This window comes from Gymnoscopelus microlampas (assembly GCF_963454915.1).
Source record: "Gymnoscopelus microlampas genome assembly, chromosome: 3".
Lineage (NCBI taxonomy): Eukaryota > Metazoa > Chordata > Actinopteri > Myctophiformes > Myctophidae > Gymnoscopelus > Gymnoscopelus microlampas.
In genome coordinates this window covers 9,796,150-9,818,446 of record NC_139940.1, presented here as the reverse complement: position 1 = coordinate 9,818,446, position 22,297 = coordinate 9,796,150, and the positions used below count along the sequence as shown (strand labels likewise).

Genomic DNA, 22,297 nt, shown 5'->3' with positions numbered 1-22,297 from the left:
GTGACTCCTGACTGCAATTCAGGAATATATATATATATGTGCCTAGTAGAACCTTTTAGATCATCTACTGCTGCTGTTTTTTGAAAGGAACACACAAGTCACAAGAGAAGCAGTGAGGCAGATTTTAGCTCCACTTGCCCCCAGGCTTGGTAACACCCTGCCAGGCAGGAGTGTCTCAGAGAGAGAGGCAGAAACTCCAAGAAACTTCTTAATTCAGAGAACTTCTTATTCAAACTTTGCCTTTAGCTTTATTTTCTTTCTTTTTTCATACATCTGTTGCATTATTGATCTGTTTTTCTTGAGTTTTAGATGGATTTTATATCTACAGCACTTTGAGCTGCAGTCAGTGTCTGTACGAAAATGTACCATAACGAATAAACATCACATGGCTGCATCTGGGACGTATCATCAGTGTTGTAGCCTGGGGGTCAACAGGTGTTTCGGGTCTCGCAACATACACCCTCGCCCAGGTTACCCAGCCGGGGGTTGATCAAGCCCCGACTTACGTCCCAGGTAGCTACCCACGGTCAGTCCTCTTAGGGCAGGGGTGGGCAACTTTGATGATGGAGAGGGCCACTATATTTCCAAACTCACTCCAGAGGGCCACATTGCATATGCTGGCGGGCCATTCTATGTCACACAAAAGTAGCAAAAATAGCAGATCTACAAGCTGAAAATGCGTCGCGCTGTGTGACGCATTTTGAGCTTGTAGATCGTTTTTTTTTTGTTGCTATTTTTGAATTGAAATCCTGAAAAGTATCATTTTTATTTTATTTCAAATGCATTTAGTATGTTAACTTTATGAACTTAAATACAAATACATTTGACATAAAAAAGACATTAGCATTTTAATACTAGTCATTAAGCTACTAATATAAACTGAAGCGGGTCATTTTTGCATGTTTGGAATTGTAACAGCTGAAATCAATAATATATCAGCATTCCGATATTAACCTGCGGGGCCGCATTAAGTGAAGGTGGGGGCCGCATGTGGCCCCCGGGCCGCCAGTTGCCCATGTATGTCTTAGGGCAAGACAGTGCCACTCAATCCGCTTGTCCGGAACTATTCTGCCGGGACTGGGGGAGAAGAGAGGCTCTGGCACGTGGAGGGGCTAGGCTCTGTGGATGGCCTCCTGGCCGGGCTCCTCCTCCGTCTCACCAGGTCCAGGACCTGAGCGTTGCACCAGACTACCCCGCTCCAAACATTTCATTCTGCCGTGATGGTTTCTTGGGCCCTGGTGGCCCAAGAAATAATTAAATTATCATTGATTGAATTGATTGAATACTTTATTAGACAGAAATGCAAACAGCACGAGGTACAGTCAGACATTTGAGCTAAAAGGATAACACAAAAGATTTGGTGCTGCAATCATCGTGGGTTCAACGCCTCCGAAAGGTTTTACCTGTACAGGTGTGTTTTTAATGATGCTTTTGAGTTAACAATAACGGCGCCACAGCCAGTATACACGAAACAGAGGGGTGAGCCTCTCTCTTTGGTGTTTCGCCCATGCGGACATGGTTTTGAGGTTAGGTTTAGGCATTATTTCTGTGATGTTAGGGTTAAGGTTAAGGTTAGGGTAAGGGTTTGGGTTAGGGTCAGGCATAGCGTTTGTGAGGTTAGGGTTAGGTTTAGGCATAGTTTAACTTTTAGTGAAGGTAAATGTTAGGGTTTAAGCGCAATCAAGGAGAAACACCAAAGAAAGAGGCACGTATACACTGTCCAGGATCTGTGTGCTGCTGAGAGCTCCAAGAAGCTCCAGTGCAAGCCAGATGTTTGTTAGTGTCGGGGTACTCACCTGCTCTGCTGTGCTACGTAACCTTATGTACAGGTTTATGTGTAGGGCATCTCATTATGTGTAGAGTCAGTAAATTACATAATTGCTCTATTGCTGTCATAACGGACCCTACACACAGTTCTGTCAGGTTCTCCTCTAGACTGTGGAACCATTGGCGCACATGTTTATACAGTATGTCAGAAACTGAACAATGTGGGCTATTTGCGTTTTATTTTTTATTTCTGTTGTTTTATATTATATGTATAGTTGTGTCATGGATCTCCTTGGGTCTGAAATAAAGATTGAATTGAATTGTACTGCCGCCATTTTGTTTGTGTGTAATCTGTACCTTGAGACGTGAGCAGAAACTACCTGACTTCATACCAGTTTCATTCATACCATCAAGAACTCGTTTTTCTCCCAGAAAGGGTTCGGTTTCATTTGATGAAAGATGTATATATAATATATATTTTAAATTTTGAGTAGCCAATACTTTTTTACCCCCTTTTTAGTCGTTATGCCATTTAATTCCTCCCCACACACATTTCTGTGTTGTCACTGCTGTTGTGCATCCTACTGACTCACCTGCATGCCAGAGGGGAGCCCCCACCGGGAGGACGTAGAGCCTTCGTCCTACTCCTCCCGCCCAACACTCCCCGTTGTCAGGGGCCGCCCCAGCCCGAAGGAATACATGCAGTGACAAATATCACCCTCCCCGCCCCGGCTCCCCTTCCCCAAACATGGGCCAATTGTGTTCGCATAGACGCCCGACAAAGCCGGATGCACCACGGTGGATTCCAACCCACAACCACAATGTTTTAATGCTGGCAGTAAAAAAACACAAAAAGTGAACATATGGAGATTAGAGGTTTCTGCCCAACAGCAGCGATATATTCAGTAGGGTTCTGCGTTATGCCTAATTTATGCTCCCGCCGTGGGGCGCCACAATTAGCCGACCTATACAAGCTCACAGCTTAGTAGGGAAATAGGAGATTCCTTGTTTGTTTTTACTCTATCGTCTCTCAAAGAAGCCAACCCACTAACATTATTGCAGTGGTTCTCAAGCTTGTTCATGTCAAGAGCCCCCAAAATGATATGTATTTGTCTGCGGACCCCCCATCTCAAACATATTTTGTGCCAGGGACCTCCGGAAGCAAAGATTTATGCAGAAAATATTTCACAAAGTGACACGCTTGTATATCTGCTATTTCTAAATAGGCAAAGTATAAAATATGGTTAAAGTGGTTAAAATGGGGGCGCCCGCCTGGCCTAGTGGTCCAGGCGCATATACCACAGGCTCTGATGCACCCATCTCTCTCTCCCTTTTTCCTGTCCTATATCTTCACTGTAATACTATCTGTAATACTAAGTGTTGTTATTAAAATACAAACTATAAAAATACTAAAATTGCTAAAATACAGAAAATGAATGGTCATAAGTTCATAAAGCATAATTCATAATCATTTCATGATATAAATAAATATTTGGGTCATAATTGATTTCATGTAAGGTTAAAAATGTTAAAACATGATGTGATTAAAACTTCAGGTGTCAGTTGCACCACCTCACACTAAGTTCAAACTTAGCCTAGTTATAGCTTAATTCATTCAATCCGGGGACGCATCTGTGTCTGTATTTCTTTGGCTATTCAAAAATAGCAGATCTACAAGCTCATGGTGTGGCACCGAGTGCCGCGCTATGAGCTTGTAGATCTGCTATTTTTTTGAAAAATCGTGAAAATGTGTGTAAATCTTTGAATATATGTATAACTCAAATCTTTGCTTCTGGGGGTCCCTGGAACAAAAATATACAAATATTTTTTTTTAAATGTATAAATATATATTTAAAGATTTGCAAAAAAAATTCTCGATTTTTCTAAAAATAGCCAAATAAATCTAAAAATGACAGATACTTTCCTGGTCTAAATGTTTTTTTAAAGCCATTTCAGCTATAACTAGGCTAAGTTTGAACTTAGTGTGAGGTGGTGCAACTGGCCCTAGGGGTGGAACAAAAGTTCCCTGTCTGTCAGTAGTACATCCCGGACCATGATGGACGCATGATTGCATGTGATTACTGACAGGTGGTGGCGGTGCAAACAAACCTGGTCAACTATATGCTCTGTAAAACTTGCAGTTTGTGATTTCGCTGCTGCTATAGTTATTAAAGACGTCTGAAACCATAGACAGACGGTCAAAAAGACATGCTAAAGGACTTTAAGCAACCCAACAACGAAGAAACTATTTTCCAGAACAAGCGGCCACCGAGGTATTCTATTTTTAGATTTTGCTTTTATGTTGCCGTTGTGTTTGATGAACACTCTAAACCTGTGCTTGGCGCATTACATGTATTGTATGTTATGTACTGTGCAATGTATTGATTGTTTTATTGTTTTTGTGTGAACATATAGTTCTCATGGCATGACTGAGGGATGAGGAGAATGCCTGAAGCAATAAATGGCCGTTCATAAAGAACCCGACCTGTGTCATCAATGTTGTGAGAGGAGCTACACCAACACATCAATAAAGGCAGAAAAGCCCCCCCAAAAAACAAAGTGGCTAAAACAGGGATCTTCAACCTTTTCAGGCCAAGAACCCCCTAGCTGAGAGAGAGATGAAGCAGGGACCCCCTCTATATTGTATAAAATTTAGTTTCAGATTAAACTTTTTTTTGTTTACTTGATACTGCTCTTTTTTCCTTCTACAACTATACCTCTTTGCCAAAAATAGCCGATCTACAAGCTCACAACTCCTCAGAAAGGGTTGCTAGGGTTCAAAGCATGGTTAAAGGTAAAAAAAAAAATCATATCACACAAAGATTTGGCGGACCCCCTGTAGTAACTATGAGGACCCCCTAGGCGTCCCGGACCCCCTGTTGAAGACCCCTGGGCTAAAATGATTGTGACACTATATTAACTAATTTAGCTGAGGACCCCCTGCCCTGGTACCACCCCAAGGACCCTGGCCCTGAGGGTCCCCGGACCCCACTTTGAGAACCAATGCATTGTTGAAACTCCAGCTGGAGAGGTATAAGCGTGTGTGAGTGTGTGCGTGCGTGCGTGTGCGCGAGGTAGGTAGCCCTCCAGTTTGGATGTGGCTTCAAAGTGAGGCACCTGACAGACAGACAGATGGATAATGGATGGTGAGTGTCAGAGTGATGTGTGTGTGTGTGTGTGTGTGTGTGTGTGTGTGTGTGTGTGTGCGCGTGCACGATGCTGCCCTGCGTCTTCTGAGTGACGCAGGGCGTCCAGCCAAGCGATTGAAGTGCTAAGGAGCCGAGTGGAGGGGCAGAATGTGAGAGAGAGAGAGGGATACAGAGGTGGGCGGGCGGAGGGATGGATAGATAGATGGATAGATTGGCGAGTCGAGACACGACGATTTACCAAAGTGCATCACACTCTGTCTCTGTCTGCCGGCACGTTGCAACTTTGGCCCCGTGACTTTGAAACCCTGACATGTTTACTGTATATAACCTGCTGCTCCATGGCTGCTGTCAGTCAGAGGCAGAGGCAGAGTGATGGAATGAATGAAGGGAACAAACACGCCTCGGCTGTCGGATCCAACACACATTGCTTGTCGTGGCGTGCTTCCACCACGTGGGGGCACTCTTACTCTTACGATGTGGTGGTGGTGCTTGCCATAGAGTTGTAGGTGCTTGCACATAGTTATGTATATAGCATAGAGTTATGTATATAGTATAGAGTTATTTGTATAGCATAGAGCAGTGGTTTTCAACCTTTTTCACACCATTATTGGGAATTTGAGCCAAGGATCACCATTTGATGAGATTCTCAGACCCCAAAACTTAGAATATTTTGTTTTCGTTGGATAAGATTTTGTCCACAATTACATTGATGTTGGTACCATTAGGAGAGATAACAGGCAGATGGTAGCCATCCAGCAGATGTTTAACAATAATGTAACTCTTGAGAGCGTCAAATGGAACCAAATGGACCCGTAAGGGTCCATTTGGTTTCATTTGACGCTCTCAAGAGTTAAAGATCTATAAGGGTCCATTTGGTTACCAACTCCATCATTTAGCTGGGGACCACCTGGAACCCCCTCAAGGACCACTGGTGGTCCCCGGACCACTGGTTGAAAACCACTGGCATAGAGTTATGCAATATGCATATAGCATATAGTTATATATAGCATAGAGTAAAATATAAGGTTTATAGGCAGTGCCATGTCTCTGTCCTCTAGTCCCCTCTTTCCCAAACAGTGGGTCGGGACCCATATGTGGGTCGTGGACCAATTTCTATGGGTCATGAGTAAATACCCCTTTATTTTTAGTTTCCTACATTTAATTTACATTTTTAATATTTTAATTATTTCAAATGATTAAAAGTTTGCGAACTCCTGCTCTAGTCTGTAGCAGTGATTCTCAACCTTTTTTTTTTCATTTCAAGGACCCCCATTTGATAGAATTTTCTAAATCTCTGGGACCCCCAATCTACACCGTAAAATCCTCTGTGTTTCTTTTAACTTTAAGAGTGTACAAAATAGGACCAAATACAATAGTGCACTCTTCAGAGTTACAGGACCTCTGGTGGTCCCAGGACCCTGCGTTGAGAAACAGTGCTCTATGGCAGTGGTTCCTACTTCCTAAACATCTTAGCTCAAGACCCAAAAGACGTTTGCCTGGGACCCAATCTAGTGAAAATAGCAGATCTACAAGCTGACAATGCGCCGCGTTGTGAGCTTGTATGATCTGCTATTTTCACAACTTTGTTTTTTTAACGGAAATTATTATATTTTTAGGATTAGTTTTATTTATGAAATACTTTATTTTTTTTATTAAATGTATTTAATGTTGGAAATAAAAAAATAAAAAATATTTTCTCGCGACCCATAAAAATGTGTCCGCGACCCAAAGATGGGTCCCCGACCCACTGTTTGGGCACCAGTGCTCTATGGCGTACGCCTGTGGTAGTGAGAGACTGTACTGTAGTAGGATATAAGGCAGAGAAACAGTGAGAGTGCCCTCCACACTCTGACCTTAAAAGCTGTGGCAATGAATGTGAAATGAGCTTTCCACAGAAAAGAAAACACAGTTAGCATTGTCCTTCTACTTCATGTGAATTCATTGTTTGCAAAGAACCAAGCATTGTGTGTGTGTGTGTGTGTGTGTGTGTGTGTGTGTGTGTGTGTGTGTGTGTGTGTGTGTGTGTGTGTGTGTGTGTGTGTGTGTGTGTGTGTGTGTGTGTGTGTGTGTGTGTGTGTGTGTGTGTGTGCACGCGAGCGCATGTGCATGCATGTGTGTCCAACTGTGTATTAATGGAGAGTCAGTCCACAATGACAGAGAGGGCTCAGATATGGCGGAAGGGGAAAGGTTACCACCATGCAGCATCCCTCTCTCTCTCTCTCTCTCCCTCACTCCCTCCTCTCTCTTTGCCTCTCTATCAACCCCCCCTCTCTCTTGCCCCCCCCCCCCCCCCCCCCCATCCAAGCTCTCCAGACAGTGTGGAATTAACACTCCTGTGCGAGAGAGGGAGGGGGGAGAGAAAGAAGGAGGGTAACAGGTGTTAATCAGAGAGAGGGAGGTCCTGGCTGGGGGCAGGGAGGGGGGGGGGGGGGGTAGGGGAGGGGATGGACAGAGGAAATAGCCATTACATCACCTTCCTCCAATACTGCGTGATGCAGTCAGAGTGTGTGCGTGTGCATGTGTGTGTGTTTGTGTGTGTGTCTGCAGATAAAAATGTTTCATGAATGACACCCACATTCTCAGCCTTTCTTTCTTTCTTTCTACATTCTGTTCCAGGGGCGGCAGTGCCTCCAGAAGGTAGAGTGGCTGCCCGGTTCGATCCCCGGCCCCCCCCCCCCCCCCGGGGCTAATGTGGAAGTGTCCTTGAGCAAGACAACTGAACCCCCAACTGCTCCTGTTGAGCAGGTTGGTGCCTTGCATGGTGTCAGTGGTTGCCGTCTGTGTGTGAATGTGTGAGAATGGGTGAATGTTTGGATAAAAGGCACTAAATGAGTGTTGCCGTGTTAAGTGGACAGATGGGTGGGTCGTGCATATTCAGAGCATGTTTATTTTAATGATCAATCAATCTATTGTGTTCCCGGCTTGGATCAATGGAACTAACATACATAACATACAAAGGCCTGGAATTTCATCATTTTAAGGGCAAGGCCACTTGGCCTTTGGTGTTGTCCATTTTTTGAGGGCACAAGGACCAAATGCCAGGGCAGGAAGGCCATAAAATAAAAGATTTTAGTCCATTGAAATAATTAATTGAATGTAAGGGTTATGGATGATTTTATATAGACGGATTTCCACGCGACGTCATCACAGAGCAGAATGCGCAATCTGCGCATGCTCGGGGGAAACGAATTGTTGCGCCGTTCACTCTGTTGTTGTGTTCGGGAGTTAGATAGCCATAATTCTGCTATTATAGGCATAATAGGCATAATGCTGCTATTATATACAAACAGATCCAACTTCCGACAAATCATTTTTATTGAGTAAACAAGGTATTACAAACTGCATAATTTAATCTACTTTCATTAAACCCGGTGAAGATCATTTATTTTATGAATGGACATTTGACCAGAGCTGCTGCGGGTAATGGCGCCCTCTATAGGCTTACCCCTCCTCTGCGCGGTCATATCCTCTCATGTTTACTAACAGGAAACCCGTCTATATGTTATAATTGTATATGTGGACTATCTGCAGTGAAATAAATAAATTATGGTATTTACAATCCATACTCAGCCCTGCACCATTCAAAGTTACTGGATTGGTTTAAAGATGATATGGGAGTCAGTGGAGTTGAGAATTCAGAATCTCAACAAAAGACACTGGTGTCTACGTGACAAGAAAGAGACACTGGTGTCTACGTGACAAGAAAGAGACACTGGTGTCTACGTGACAAGAAAGAGACACTGGTGTCTACGTGACAAGAAAGAGACAGAGGAGAAAGCGGTACAGTCAGCTGGGGCACTGTGGTCTCAGGGCATGCCATTTTTTTGAGGGGCACAAGGCCAAACTGAGGGCCAACGACGGCCATGGCCTTCGTGGCCTGCCTGAAATTCCTGCCCTGATACAAAGCATGGTATCACAAAGGAAACCATTTTTTGTCAAGATTTTGAAGAAATTATACCAGAAATTATATATTCATATATATATATATATATATATATATATATATATATATATATATATATATATATATATATATATATCTATATATATATATATATATAAATATATATTTACATTATTATTTTACATTAGTGTTATATTATCATTACAATCTTAGTGTTTTGTCAATTATTTGGGGCCCCACTTGCAATACCCTCGTGGCCCACCAGTGGTCCCAGGCCCAAAGGCTGAGAATCACCAGGGACGTCACGGGCTCTCAGAAGGTGGGGGGGGATGGACTTTCGGTGGACTATACCCCTTATTTTACACTTTGGCTATTCAAAAATAGCAGATATGCAAGCTCATAGTGCGGCACTGAGTGCCGCGCTATGAGCTTGTAGATCTGCTATTTTCGAAAAATCGTGAAAAACATTTGTAACTGTCAAATGTAAACACATTTTGTATTTTCAAAATGTTGCGTTTTTTGGGCAGATTTTGTCCGTTTTTTTTCGTGTTTTGGTTACTTTATTTCGGTTTTAGGGTTAGGTTATTTAATTCTTATTTTTGCCTGATTTATTATCAAAAAAAATAATATTAATTATTATTTTTTATTTTTTCAAAAACTGGGGGTATGAAATCACAGATCTATGTGAGTGAGGGTGTCGCGTCGTACACACAGTGAATGGCTGTGACGCCCCTGAGAATCACTGCCCTGTATAAATGCACCATTTGACCACGTGTTTCCAGATGTGTGTCGTTCTGTGTGACATCTGTTTGTCTGCTCCATGGCAACCCCTTAATTGGCCCCATGCTGCTCTATCTCTCCTCTGATTGGTCAGCATCCCGGATCAATGTCCTCCTCTACTCCAGATCAGATAAAATGGCTGCCTGCCTCCTTCTCTGCCTTCACTCTGCTCTTCCTGTTCCCCCCAGGTTGTGACTTCCTCTCTCCCCCCCCCCCCATCTCTCTCTCTCTCAATTCAATTCAATGGAGCTTATGAGAAAACATACGTTTACATTGCCAAAGCAAAAGTGGAACAAAACAATAAAAGCAAAACAATGAATGTACAAATAAATATTGAAAATAAAAGTGTAAACAGAGCTGTCTTACCTCTCTCTCTCTCTCTCTCTCTCTCTCTCTCTCTCTCTCTCTCGTACTATTCAAAGGAGCTTCATTGGCATGAGAAAACGTTTACGTTGCCAAAGCAAGTGCCAAATAAAAACGATCAAAACTGAGAAATTATTTTTGTGTAAACAGAGCTTTTAGTCACGTTGAAACAACTCAGAAACAACTGCTTACAAAACCATGAATGTTCATTTGCTGTATGCATGGGCAAGGCTACCTTGGCATAGAGCTTCTGAAGCAAATGGCAGCACTTTTAGTGAGGTGTAGTAGTCACTTAACCTGTCAAATGGAAGAAGCTTGCGACACACATTTTGTTTTCCGGAGGGAGGGGGGTTTACCAGGCTAGTAGTCACTTAGGTATGAAACAATTCAAGACTCACTCTCTCTCTCTCTGTCTTTCATGGTCTGACTCAGTGGTGGAAAAAGTATTTAAAATGTACTTGAGTAAAAGTACAAATGTATTGGTATCAAAATGTACTAAAAGTACTAAAATGTTTGAAAATAGCAGATCTACAAGCTCACAACGCGTCGCGACGCGTTGTGAGCTTGTAGATCGGCTATTTTCAAATAGCCTGGGTATAGAATAGGGCTAATGTGTGTTTTAAAATGTAATAATTTATATCTGCAAAGTAACTAGTAACTAAAGTTTTCAAATAATTGTAGTGGAGTAAAAGTACAATATTTACCTTTGAGATGTAGTGGAGTAGAAGTAAAAGTACTGAAAATATTAAATACTCCAGTAAAATAAAAATACCTCAAAATTGTACTTAAGTACAGTACTTGAGTAAATGTACTTAGTTACTTTACACCACTCAGCCCTGCAGTCTGTCCAAGCTAGCCCACTGTTTCTCAACATCGGGTCCAGGGACCACCAGGTGTCCAAATGGACCCTTAAGGGTGTAACTCTGAGAGTGTACGGGTCCATTTAGTTCCATTTGTACTGTACACTCTCGAGGTTAAATGAATACTGAGGATTTTACGGCGTATAGATCGGGGACCCAGAGATAAACATGGTATCATACGGGGGTCCACCGTGGTCTAATGCATATAAAACTGGGGGTCCTTGAAATGAAAAAGGTGGAGAATCACTGTGTTACTGTAGCTGTCTCTCCAGCTCTCTCTCTCTCTCTCAGACACATTTCAGATCTCTCCTCCCCTCCCTCTCTGACTCTGTCACCATGTCTCTCTCTCTCTCTCTCTCTCTCCCCCTCTCTCACTGACCTGCTGAAGCAGCACACACCGGCCTGTCCATCAAACAGACAGAACAGGTGCTTCTGCAATGACCTCCCTTCCCCCTTTTTCCTCCCTCAGTGAAACCCGCCCATCCGAGCAAACACACACACGCACGCACGCACGCACGCACGCACGCACGCACGCACGCACGCACGCACGCACGCACGCACGCACGCACGCACGCACGCACGCACGCACGCACGCACACACACACACACACACACACACACACACACGCTCGCACACACACATGCACAGTCATGCATGCGGGCACTCGCTCACATGTTTACATGGACGCCATGGGAGTTTGGGACCAACAACATGATGTAGCAAAAAGGCTTTTTGCTACATTGGTCATCATATTAAATGCTGCTGGACACTGACCCAGCTCGCTTGTCCCTTGGCTGTGACACACACACATGCACGCGCGCGCACGCGCGCGCGCGCACACACACACACACACACACACACACACACACACACACACACACACACACACACACGTGTGCGCACACGAACATGTACACGCAGTGAATCACCTTAAGCGTCGTGACACAGAGGTATTTGGATGGGGGCACAGATGAGCTCATGGTACATCAGGCATTAGATATCACCAGGGCTATCACTAGGGATCATGATGAAATGTTAGTTGACCAATAATCGCGATGAATGATGTAATTGTGTTTTTGGCATTGAACATGGCAACATAAATAAAAATGCCATTTCTGTTTTGCTTTTTGGCTTTGTAAACAAAAAGTATACATGTGACAAATAACTTATACATACTAAGCCTACTACTGAAATACACAAAGAAATGACTGACAATGACCAATACCGATAATCCAAATAAATATATATTAAATAATATATATAATAAATATTGTACACTACGGACAAACATAAGTTTATACGTTATACAAAAATTGCAAAAAATAGCCAATTTACTTAATTTTTCAACATTTTTTTAATTGTTTGCCCTAAATTACCAAAATAGGGATGCCACTGATCATGGAAATATGATATCTCAGTTTGTATACTGACAATCTGCGAACGGTAAAAGAAAACCAAAATCCTTTGAATTTGCCCGTCAACCCAGGGCAAAACACTATGTTTTTGTTGATAATATAACATTAATAACACCAAATGTAGGTAGAAAACACAAAACACACAACAAAAAAACATCATAGTTTGTTTCCTTAAAAACCTTGAACATGTTGTTTTTATTGTGATAAATAGGAACCTAAAGTATATTGATCCAAGCCGGAACAAAATCGATTGATTGCTCAATAAAATAACATGCTCTGAAAATGATTCAGAGTTGCCGCGTTAAGTGGTCAGATGGATGGGCCGCAAACGTTTTTTCAATCTCCTTTTCTGATCCAGAAATGGTTGAGAACTACTGCTGTAAGATGAAGCCCAGTCAGTCCACCCCGGTGATTGGCAATGCAACGAGTCGCAACTTGCAAACCACTTGCGACTTCCCCAAAGAATCCGCAAAGTGTGCCAACCTGCAATACAGACTGCTGCAATGTCTCTGTGCAACACATTGCGACGGTTTTGTTGCATCGCGAACCATTGGTGTTGTTGTTGCCTGGGCCTAAGATAAGGAAAGATGTAGCCTACTGTTAATGTCCCCATAGAGAAATCTGTTCTAGACTCCATCATGAAGATAAAAGCCATTCATCAACATCTCAATGACACATAGATATCAGGTAACACATGCAGTACACACACCATCTGACAATTTTGATGTATAACATCACCGCCACATCTAATCTATACTTCCTACGGCAGGGTTTGATTTGCGGTACATATTATTATCCACTTAAGCCCTATATACTTATAGCGACAATTAGCCGATCTACTGGCTGAAAACGCATTGCACCTCGAACCGCTATGAGCTTGTAGATCAACATCAAACACGCCGTCGACATTCTTCCCAAAGGGAAATACATGTATTTAATTCAGTTTGACCAGAAGCAGGGATAAAACATGATCCCCGCCGCCGGCAATACAAAAAGGACTCAACATGAGTGAGAGGATATCAAAAGCAGAGGCATGGATTTCTACCCCCCCCCCCCCCCCCCAACCAAAATGAACCCTGCCTTGTTAGTGCAGAGAATCAATGAACGTATACAGTCAGGAATGAATGTTTATTGCGTTTGGGCCTTAGCTCTGGGGAGCCCTTGTGTATTCTGCTGCCACAAGCTAAGAGCTGCAGCAGTGTGGATGGAAGATTTGGAAATGGAAAAAAAGAATAAAACCTGTCCCTCAATGGATTCCGATTTAGCTATTATTGTAGGCACAAGCTCTTGACTAAATTGCTTTTGATTGGTTCAATATTGACAAAACCCACAGACAGATTTAACCATTTTCACTTTCACAATTTGTCTATAAAATAGGGAATGCTCTCAATGCTGTGTCACGATGCGGCTTGTTGTGAGCTTGTAGATCGCCTTTTTAACTCAGGTACTAGTGTACAGTAAATATGTAGATAACTTGTTTGCCCTTTTTGTTGTTCTCTTGTTTGATCTCCCTTCCCACTTAACCCCCCCCTCTTCTTCCTCCCCCTCTTCTTTCTATGGAAACAACGTTGCGATGGGAACGATGTCCGAAAACAAATTTCACCCACTGTTTGACCTGATTCTGATTCTATGTTCGCTACTTTTGTGCGACACTTGTAATACATCCAAGTAGGGCAGTAACTTACAACAAAAAAAACAGCATAAAAGTTCAATTTATGGAGATACAAAGTTTATAGCAGCGATGATGATGATATATCCATGAACATTTAAAATGTACATTTAAAAAAAAAACATCACCACAGAGCTCACGGGGGGGGGGCCGCAGCAACATGCTAAGACCCCAAATTGTTTATTGTTTACATTATTTATGTAATTAATTATTATCCTTCTGCATGGATAGACACGCACAACAACATCACAAACACTGACGAGCACGTATAACTACAGTAACTCTGAGCCGTCACTCAGTCGGCCAGCAGATGTCATGGGGCGGGGGGGGGGGCGGGGGGGGCGGGGGGTCCTGGATGGGAGGGAGGGGGGGCCGCCGCCGCCTGTGGCTACCGGGTGTGAAGGGAGGAAAAGGGTGTGAGGGGTCGGCGGAGGGGGACACCAGGTCTCTGAGAGATACTGGAGAGAGATTGAAGGGGAGAGGTGGTGGGGGGGACGGGGGGTGAAGGGGAGGGGGTGGGGTGTGGGTTTTGACAGTCGGTCACAGTTGGCACCATGAGGATCCCGGGGACAGACGGGAGGGGAAAGGGTGGCAGGGGGCCGAGAGAGAGAGAGAGAGAGAGAGAGAGAGATAGAGCGAGAGAGAAGAGAGAAGAGCGGATTCACAGAGAGAACGACAGAGAGAGAGAAGGAGAGAGAGAGAGAGGAACACAGGAGAGACTTCTATCACGCGACAAAGAAAGAAGTATAAGCCAATACCGGTGGTTCCACCCCTCCGCCCCCTCCCTACCTCTTCCTTCCTCTATCCCCAGTGCGCGTGTCACCTTTAGAGGGACCTGAGGAACTACCGGGACACAAGAAGACATGAAGACAACATGAAAGGAGGAAAGCTTCAGTGAACACTCGCCGCATTAGAAAAAAAGTTTTTCTGTCTTCCTCTTCTCTAACCCTCTCCATCTCTGCACCTCTCTCAGTTTGATCTTAAATCCACTCCGACCCCCCTGTCCCCCCCCAACCCCAACCCATCCCCAGCAACCTGAGGGACTCCATTCATTTTTTTCCTTTTTTTCCTGTAAGTATATTCTGTTATTTTATTTTGTTCTAATGGTATTTTTCTCTCTCTCTCTCTTATCTGTGCTGCTGCTGTGTTGTGTTCTCATTGCCTCTCTGTGTTCCACCAGGAAACCACATGTCTGCATGGTGACACAGATGAAATTGTTTGTTATCTGATTGCTAGTGTGTGTACGTGGCGCTGCCATTCTGAATGCATAGTGTAAATACACGTGTGTGTGTGTGTGTGTGTGTGTGTGTGTGTGTGTGTGTGTGTGTGTGTGTGTGTGTGTGTGTGTGTGTGTGTGTGTGTGTGTGTGTGTGTGTGTGTGTGTGTGTGTGTTGCATGGTTTGGGAATCGCAAAAGAACATTGGGCTCATTTAGAATGCATAACCTCGACTGTTCCCAAGCACCTGGGGGTGTGTGTGCGTGCGTGTATGTGTGTGTGTGTGTGTGTGTGTGTGCTTTCCCTTCAAGCAGGCCTCCTTTGGGTGTTCTGCGACTGGCCAGTTCAAATCAATATTGTTAATAGGCGACGTGCACGCGCGTGTGTGTGTGTATGTGCAGTGTGTGTGTGTGTGTGTGTGTGTGTGTGTGTGTATGTGCAGTGTGTGTGTGTGTGTGTGTGTGTGTGTGTTTGTGTGAGCCAACGAAGCATACTGTATGCGAATTAGAGAGTCTGTCTTTGCAGATCTCTCTCTCTCTCTCTCTCTCTCTCTCTCTATTTCCGATGTAGCTTCTCTTTCCAAAATGCTCCAGAGATTCATGAGTGCCTGCCATCGCACTGCTAGCTGTGCTATAGGTGTTGTGACTCCATGTGTGTGTCCCTGCCTGTCACAATCGGTGCCACCCCCCCCCACCCCACACGCGCGCACACCCCCCCCCCCCCATGGACCTCAGCATTGACGTCTGCCAGGGCTCCTGTCTCTGTCACTCACGCAGGGCTTGACTTCCATCTCTATGTCTCTGCGTCTGTCTCTTCGTTCTGCCGTCTCCCTCACTCTTTGTCTCATCGTGTCATCTGTGTAGGTGGGCCTTGTGTGTGATCTGCCATGGTCCTCCACTCTATAGGACTCACTGTCTGTCTTTGTAGCTCACTGTAGCCCCCCCAAGCTGTGTTACTGTCTGGGCCTTACTCCACTGACTGTACATACAGTATGAATGTGTGCAGATAGTTCTGTCTGTCTCCACTGTAGATCATACATGGGCAACTGGCGGCCCGGAGGCCATATGCGGCCCTCACCTTCACTTAATGCGGCCCCGCAGGTTAATATCGGAATGCTGATATATTATTGATTTCAGCTGTTACAATTCCAAACATGCAAACGTCATGAACACGACCTGCTTTAATTACTTTAGTCTATATTAGTAGCTTGACGACTAGTATAACAAATGTATTGTCTTCTTTATGTCCAATATTGTATGTATTTGTATTTAAGTTCGTAAGGTTAACATAAGTATAACTAAATGCATTTGAAATTAAATTAAAATGTTACTTTTCAGGATTCCGATTCAAAAATAGCAAAAGCAGCAGATCTACAAGCTCAGAACGCGTTGCACGCGATCGATAGATAGATAGATATCTATCTATCTACCTTTCTTTCTATCTATCTATCCTGTACTTGCCTCTACTATTAAATTTGCATCCATCAAGTGATTAACAAAACGTCTCTTTCTTTCGTCCAAACAGAGAGAGACAGAAACGGAAGAGTCCATTCCTCCTGGAAGAAAGAGAGACACCAGGAATCCACTATACTCTTCCTCTCTGCTCCGTCCCCCCCGTTCCCCCCGTCCCCACCTCTCTCCATCATGACCCTGCTGGCCTCCGAGAGGTCACTCCTCATCCGGAGCAAGTTCCGCTCAGGTGAGGAGAGATGCCATCTTACATTAAGTGTCACTATACACGTCGCCTTTGCAGCGGTGGCCGCGCGGCCTCTCGCTCTCATCCGCGGTGAGAGTGTCACGTCTGAGTGTGTCTCACTCTCCCCACATTTGGCATTTTCAATGGGCCGTCCCTCAGTGATGTATGTTGGGAGGACGCACACATTGTGCTGCGTTTTATTGTACGAAATGTGCCCGTTGAATGGTTCATAATTATGACTGTTCCGAGCACAGCGTCAAATACTGTGCGATGATAAAAGAAAGGAAAGACATAGCCTCATGGAGCGTCACTGGATGAAACAGCACATATTGGTTTTAAATTACCATTATATTAGGTTTTTAAATTACAGCCTTTTTTTTGGGTGGGGTGGGGGGGGAATTAGGATCAAAACAAAGCAAGTATCTAATGACCTTCTGTAGTGACTGTAGTGTCTCCCCTGAGTAAGGCTACGGTATGAATTACCAGTGTAAGTCTCTGGGGAAAACACACAGTTCAAATTCATTATGGGCGAAATGCCCTCTTTAGACGAGCGAGCGGGGCCTATTATCCCCGAAACCGCAGACTCAGGGCCTGTCCCCATAATTGGTGACGTCCCGGCGCGGAGTGCGAGGTAATTGCAGAGGGTTATTGGCTCATCGGTCACGTTGTCTATCAGGCGATTGACAAAGTGAAGGTATCGATCATGGGCGATGGATTTATCGACGTGACAGACAGAGATGTCTCCCGATAGACAGCTGAGACCGGGGCGACATTGATCGGTTGTGTGTGCCGGTTGTATTGCGTCACAGTCGCTACTACTGGGAGCGAGAGGCCTCGCTTTGTTGACAGAGGTTGGTATAGAGAAGACAGCGGTTTAGCATTATCGACCCTTTGCTCTCTTTTTATTGGCAACAGAAATATGAGACTGTGAGGCGATAACGAGGCGATGTGTGTTTCTCTTCTCACTTTCGTGTTTGTTTGGTTAGCCTAGCTGTTTCTGGGGGAGGGGTGGAGTGGGGGGGTTGGGGGGGGGGGTGGAGGGGTGGGGGGGTTCGCACCAGCAAGGTGAGAATCCACGCCTGTACTTGCCAAGTGTTAACACCAGAGTTATTGTAATTTTGAAAAATGCGTTTTTAAGTTTTTCATGTGTTTTTCAGTTTGGTGTTTGGTTTCAGTTTAGTTTTAGTTCATTTTACAAGTGCATAACTAGTCTTAGTTTGTTTTTTATATAGTTTCAGGTTGTCTTGATTTATAGGAGCCGGATGAAAAGGTAGGGTGAAAGAATGACATCTGATATGATATGAAAAAACTAAAACAAAGATCAATTTACTTGCAATCCTATTGAATTTTTACATAGTTATGCATTGTCCATTTTAGTTTTTTTTTTACAAACAAAAAAATAAAACAGTTCACTAAATTATTGTTTTAGTGTTAGATTTAGTTAATGATAACAACCCTGAATCAACCCATCCCTTGCACCTTTGTGCCACTCAAAAGAAAATCCATTTAGAAGGAGGAACATTGCCCAGGCAGCGTGTGATGTCTTATTATAAGCAGGGATGGAGAGGAATGAGCTTTAAACACAGACAGATTAGACTCAACTCATTCCAAAGAAACTGCTAACAACAGTAATCTTTCTCAGTCTTTCCCAGCACCATGTCACGTTACAGTATGAATTTCGAGCAGGCAAACAATCACTTTCCGAATTGCTTAGAAATAGGTTTTTTAAAGGTTTGTGTGTGTGTGTGTGTGTGTGTGTGTGTGTGTGTGTGTGCGTGCTTGTGTATGCGTGTGTGCGTGCGTGCGCGTATGCGTGTACGTGAGTATGTTTGAAGAAAAGGGGCCATTTCAATCCGTTCGGTTAGATTGACCAATTTTCGCACAACCTGAAACAAAAGTATCAGTCATTCATTTACACATACAGTACAGGCTCACCGTCTGTAAATAAACCAGCAGCGTCTAAATCAGAACCAGGGCCCACCGCGTTACTAAATTGGAACTAATCCCCATTCAGCCAGGCGTTGGGTGACTCCGCAAACAAACTCGCTTTTGCTTCTTCTTCAAAGCAAAAGCCGTTTCCCAGCTGTAATGATAACACACGGCACAACCTTGATGATAAAACTCTGAGAACTGTGAAGAAAGAAAAAAAAGTTACCCCCCCCCCCAACAACAAGTGGTCCCAGGGTGCCGTCACGTATAAACGGCTGGTAAAATAAGAAAAGGCGAAGAGGGAAGCTAGTGTGAAGAAGAAGGGAAGGAACAGTAGAGTGTCCCTGCGGTGTGTGTGTGTGTGTGTGTGTGTGTGTGTGTGTGAGCCCAATACAACACCTGCTGGAACACGTGATAGGCTGCTGCTGGGGGGGGGGGGGGGGGGCAGCTGCTGTGTTTTGAAAGGACCTGAGCATTTACAGTATAGGCGTGTGTTCCACAGAACCCTTCATCTGGGGACAACACACCAACAGAGGCGAGCTAGGCGCTTTCATGGATTATTTAACACAGTGGTTTCGCAAAGCTTTTTGAATTTCAAGTGGAGGACCCCCCCCCCCCTTCACACACACACACTTGATATACTGTACCATGTTTTAATCTCATGGGACCCCAATCTCTACACTCTAAAATCCTCCAGTCTTTAAACGGATAGTTCACCCCCAAAAATACTTTTTTTCTATCGATTAGTCACCCCATGGAAACTTGAATTCATGGATATTACAAATTATTGGCCCTAGGGAATGCGACAAAAACATGTCATATCCTTAAATTTAAGTCTCCATGGGGTGACTAATTGATAGAAAAAAATATTTTTTTGGGGGTAAACTATTAATTCAACTGTGAGAGTGTAACAGATGGAACCAAATGGACCCTTACGGGTCCATTTGGTTCCATCTGTTACACTCTCACAGTTATTAGACCATGTAAGGGTTCGTTTGGACCCAGAGTGGGCCCCAGAACCAGATGTTAAGAACCCTGTGCGGTACAGTAGGCAATGAATGTGTTCCAAAAAAAAAACTCTTCTGGGGACAGACAGCACCTCAGAGGCAGAGGCTTTTCATGGATTATTTAACACACAATGTTCCTGGTGCTCAAAGTGAAAGACGTACACGCACGCGCGCCAGTGTGTACTGCATGGTTCTCAAACCTTGTCATGTCAAGGACCCCCAAATTGATATGCATGTGGCTGCGGAACTCCGTCAGAAATATTTCATGATAAAAAAGATGTATAATTATTAACCCATTAAGACCTGAAGCCGATTCTACATGTCTCCTAAATCTCAACAGTAGGCCTATTCTGAAAAACGTATGTTTCTATATCAGTGGTGCTCAATCTTTTTCATGTCAAGGACCCCTAAAATTATATGTATTTGGCCGCAGACCCCCATCAAAATATCTTGTTCCAGGGACCCCCCCAGAAGCAAAGATTTGAGTTAAAAATGTTCGCTTTAAAAATATATATATTCAAAGATTTGCACACATTTCCACGATTTTTCAAAAATAGCCTAGGTATAAAATAGGGTTAAAGTGGTTAATGTATGTTTCATTATATCATAATTTATATCTGAAAAGTAACTAGTAACTAAAGTTTTCATATAATTGTAGTGGAGTAAAAGTACAATATTTGCCTCTGAGATGTAGTGGAGGAGAAGTAAAAGTATTGGAAATTGGAAATACATAAGTAAAGTACAAATACCTCAAAATTGTACTTAAGTACAGTACTTAAGTAAATGTACTTAGTTACTTTCCACCACTGCATATACCCATATACACCCATTCTTATCAACTTGTTTTACTGGGGACACCCTGGAAACCCACCCCTCCCCCCACCAAAGGACCCCACCGAGGGGGGTGGGTCTCCAGACCCCACTTTGAGACCCAGTGGTGTAGGCAATAATGTGCTACGCTGTGCGTTTGTAGTTAACTGTCGTAGTAAGTTATGAGCGAAGGCTCCAGGAGCGCGGTTATGAGAACAGGGATATATAGTGACTAAGCTCCAGGCTGGATTCAGGGGTATGTTAATGGCTCCCTTGGTGATGTTACAAAGACGGCGTAGTAGTGTCTTTAAACCAGGCCCTTCTCCTCTATCTCTTTTTACGCAATCTTTCCGGCGATGATGACAGCAACGCTGCCTCTGCTAGCGTGACCCATTGTGTTCCTTAATATCGTAATGTCGGTTGCTTAAAGGCGCAGTAAGTGATTTTCTTTTGTTAGAATTAGTGTTAAATAGCTCCCAAGTCTATATTGTGATGGTAATCGTTGAGTGTTTGTTCATGCAGTCCCTGTTGTCTCTCCAGCTCTTTATTAAAAAACGGAAAATGCATTTTTCAGGTCGGGGATACCGATGTCCTCCAATCAGGAGAGAGAACTCCTGAATCATGAATACAATTGGCCTTAATTTGAACAACTTGGAACACCTTGGTGGTAGCATCCTCTGCCCCCCGGCCCCCACCCCTCCTTTTTTCTGTATACTGTACCTTTAGGCCGTTTCTCCTCTCTGTCTCTTGTTCTCTTTTACGTAATCTTTCGCCGATGATGACAGCAATGCTGCCTTGCTGGCGTGACCAATTGTGTTCCTTAAAGGAGTAGTTCACCCAAAACATTACTTATTTTCTATCAATTACACAAAAAACTAAAACATCCCCATGAATTCAAGGCTTCATGGGGTGTGTGATTGATAGAAATGTTTTTTTGGATGAACTATTCCTTTAATATTGTAACACGGGTTGCTTAATGTCACTCTCTAGAAATGAGTGTTAAATGGTGTTACATCACTGTTGCTCAACCTCTGGTCTGGGGCCCACCAGGGGTCCAACAGGTGTCTGTAACTCTGAGAGTGTGCAAATGGAACAATAATTTGCACACACTCAGAGTTACAGACTTATTTACAGTTACAGTTTATTTAACTCTCAGAGTTAAATAAACACTAAGGATTTTACCGTGTAGAGTAGAATGGAGAGACAATTCATCAGGTTTGAGACTGTCTGGGGCTAAAAACGACTAAAATGCAAGTGTCAACATAAAGAGGAGAGAGATTAAAAACAAATATGTGGATGCCTGTGCTCTAGTCTAGTTCAGAGAGAGAGAGAGAGAGAGAGAGAAGTAGGAAGAGTTTAGTTAGCAGCACACATGAGGATGAGGTAGTGTGGGTGGGGGGTGAGGGGGGGGGGGGTGCTAGAGAGAGAGCGACAGCTGACGGAAGGGGGGATGGGGAACGACACAAAAATAGTCCCACTGACGGATAAATAGTTACTGCCCTCAGCAGCCCCCCCCCCTCTGTACCCCCGTCATACCCCCCTGGCAGGTCTCCCAGGTCTCAAACCTCGCCGAAATGCATGATGGGAAAAAAGATGTAATGTAATGGTCCTGCCCAGTGGTGGAAGAAGTACTCAGACTAAGTACTCTGTTACAAGTAAAAGTCCTGTATTCAAAATGTACAAAAGTTTTACCATCCAAATATACCTACAGTACAAAAGTAAAAGTACTCAA

At 43.8% G+C, this 22,297-nt stretch overlaps 1 protein-coding gene across 1 annotated transcript in view; it reads left to right on the top strand.

Annotated features, from left to right (window-relative positions):
* The first annotated feature begins 14,705 nt into the window (after positions 1 to 14,705).
* The window catches only part of LOC311039292 (uncharacterized protein), a 32,886-nt gene continuing 25,294 nt past the window's right edge, over positions 14,706 to 22,297 (top strand). The window contains exons 1-2 of the mRNA XM_084049052.1: positions 14,706 to 14,979; positions 16,649 to 16,822. Coding sequence (XP_083905178.1) covers positions 16,768 to 16,822 — 55 coding nt within the window. The 5' untranslated portion in view covers positions 14,706 to 14,979; positions 16,649 to 16,767. The remainder of the gene's footprint in view (positions 14,980 to 16,648; positions 16,823 to 22,297) is intronic.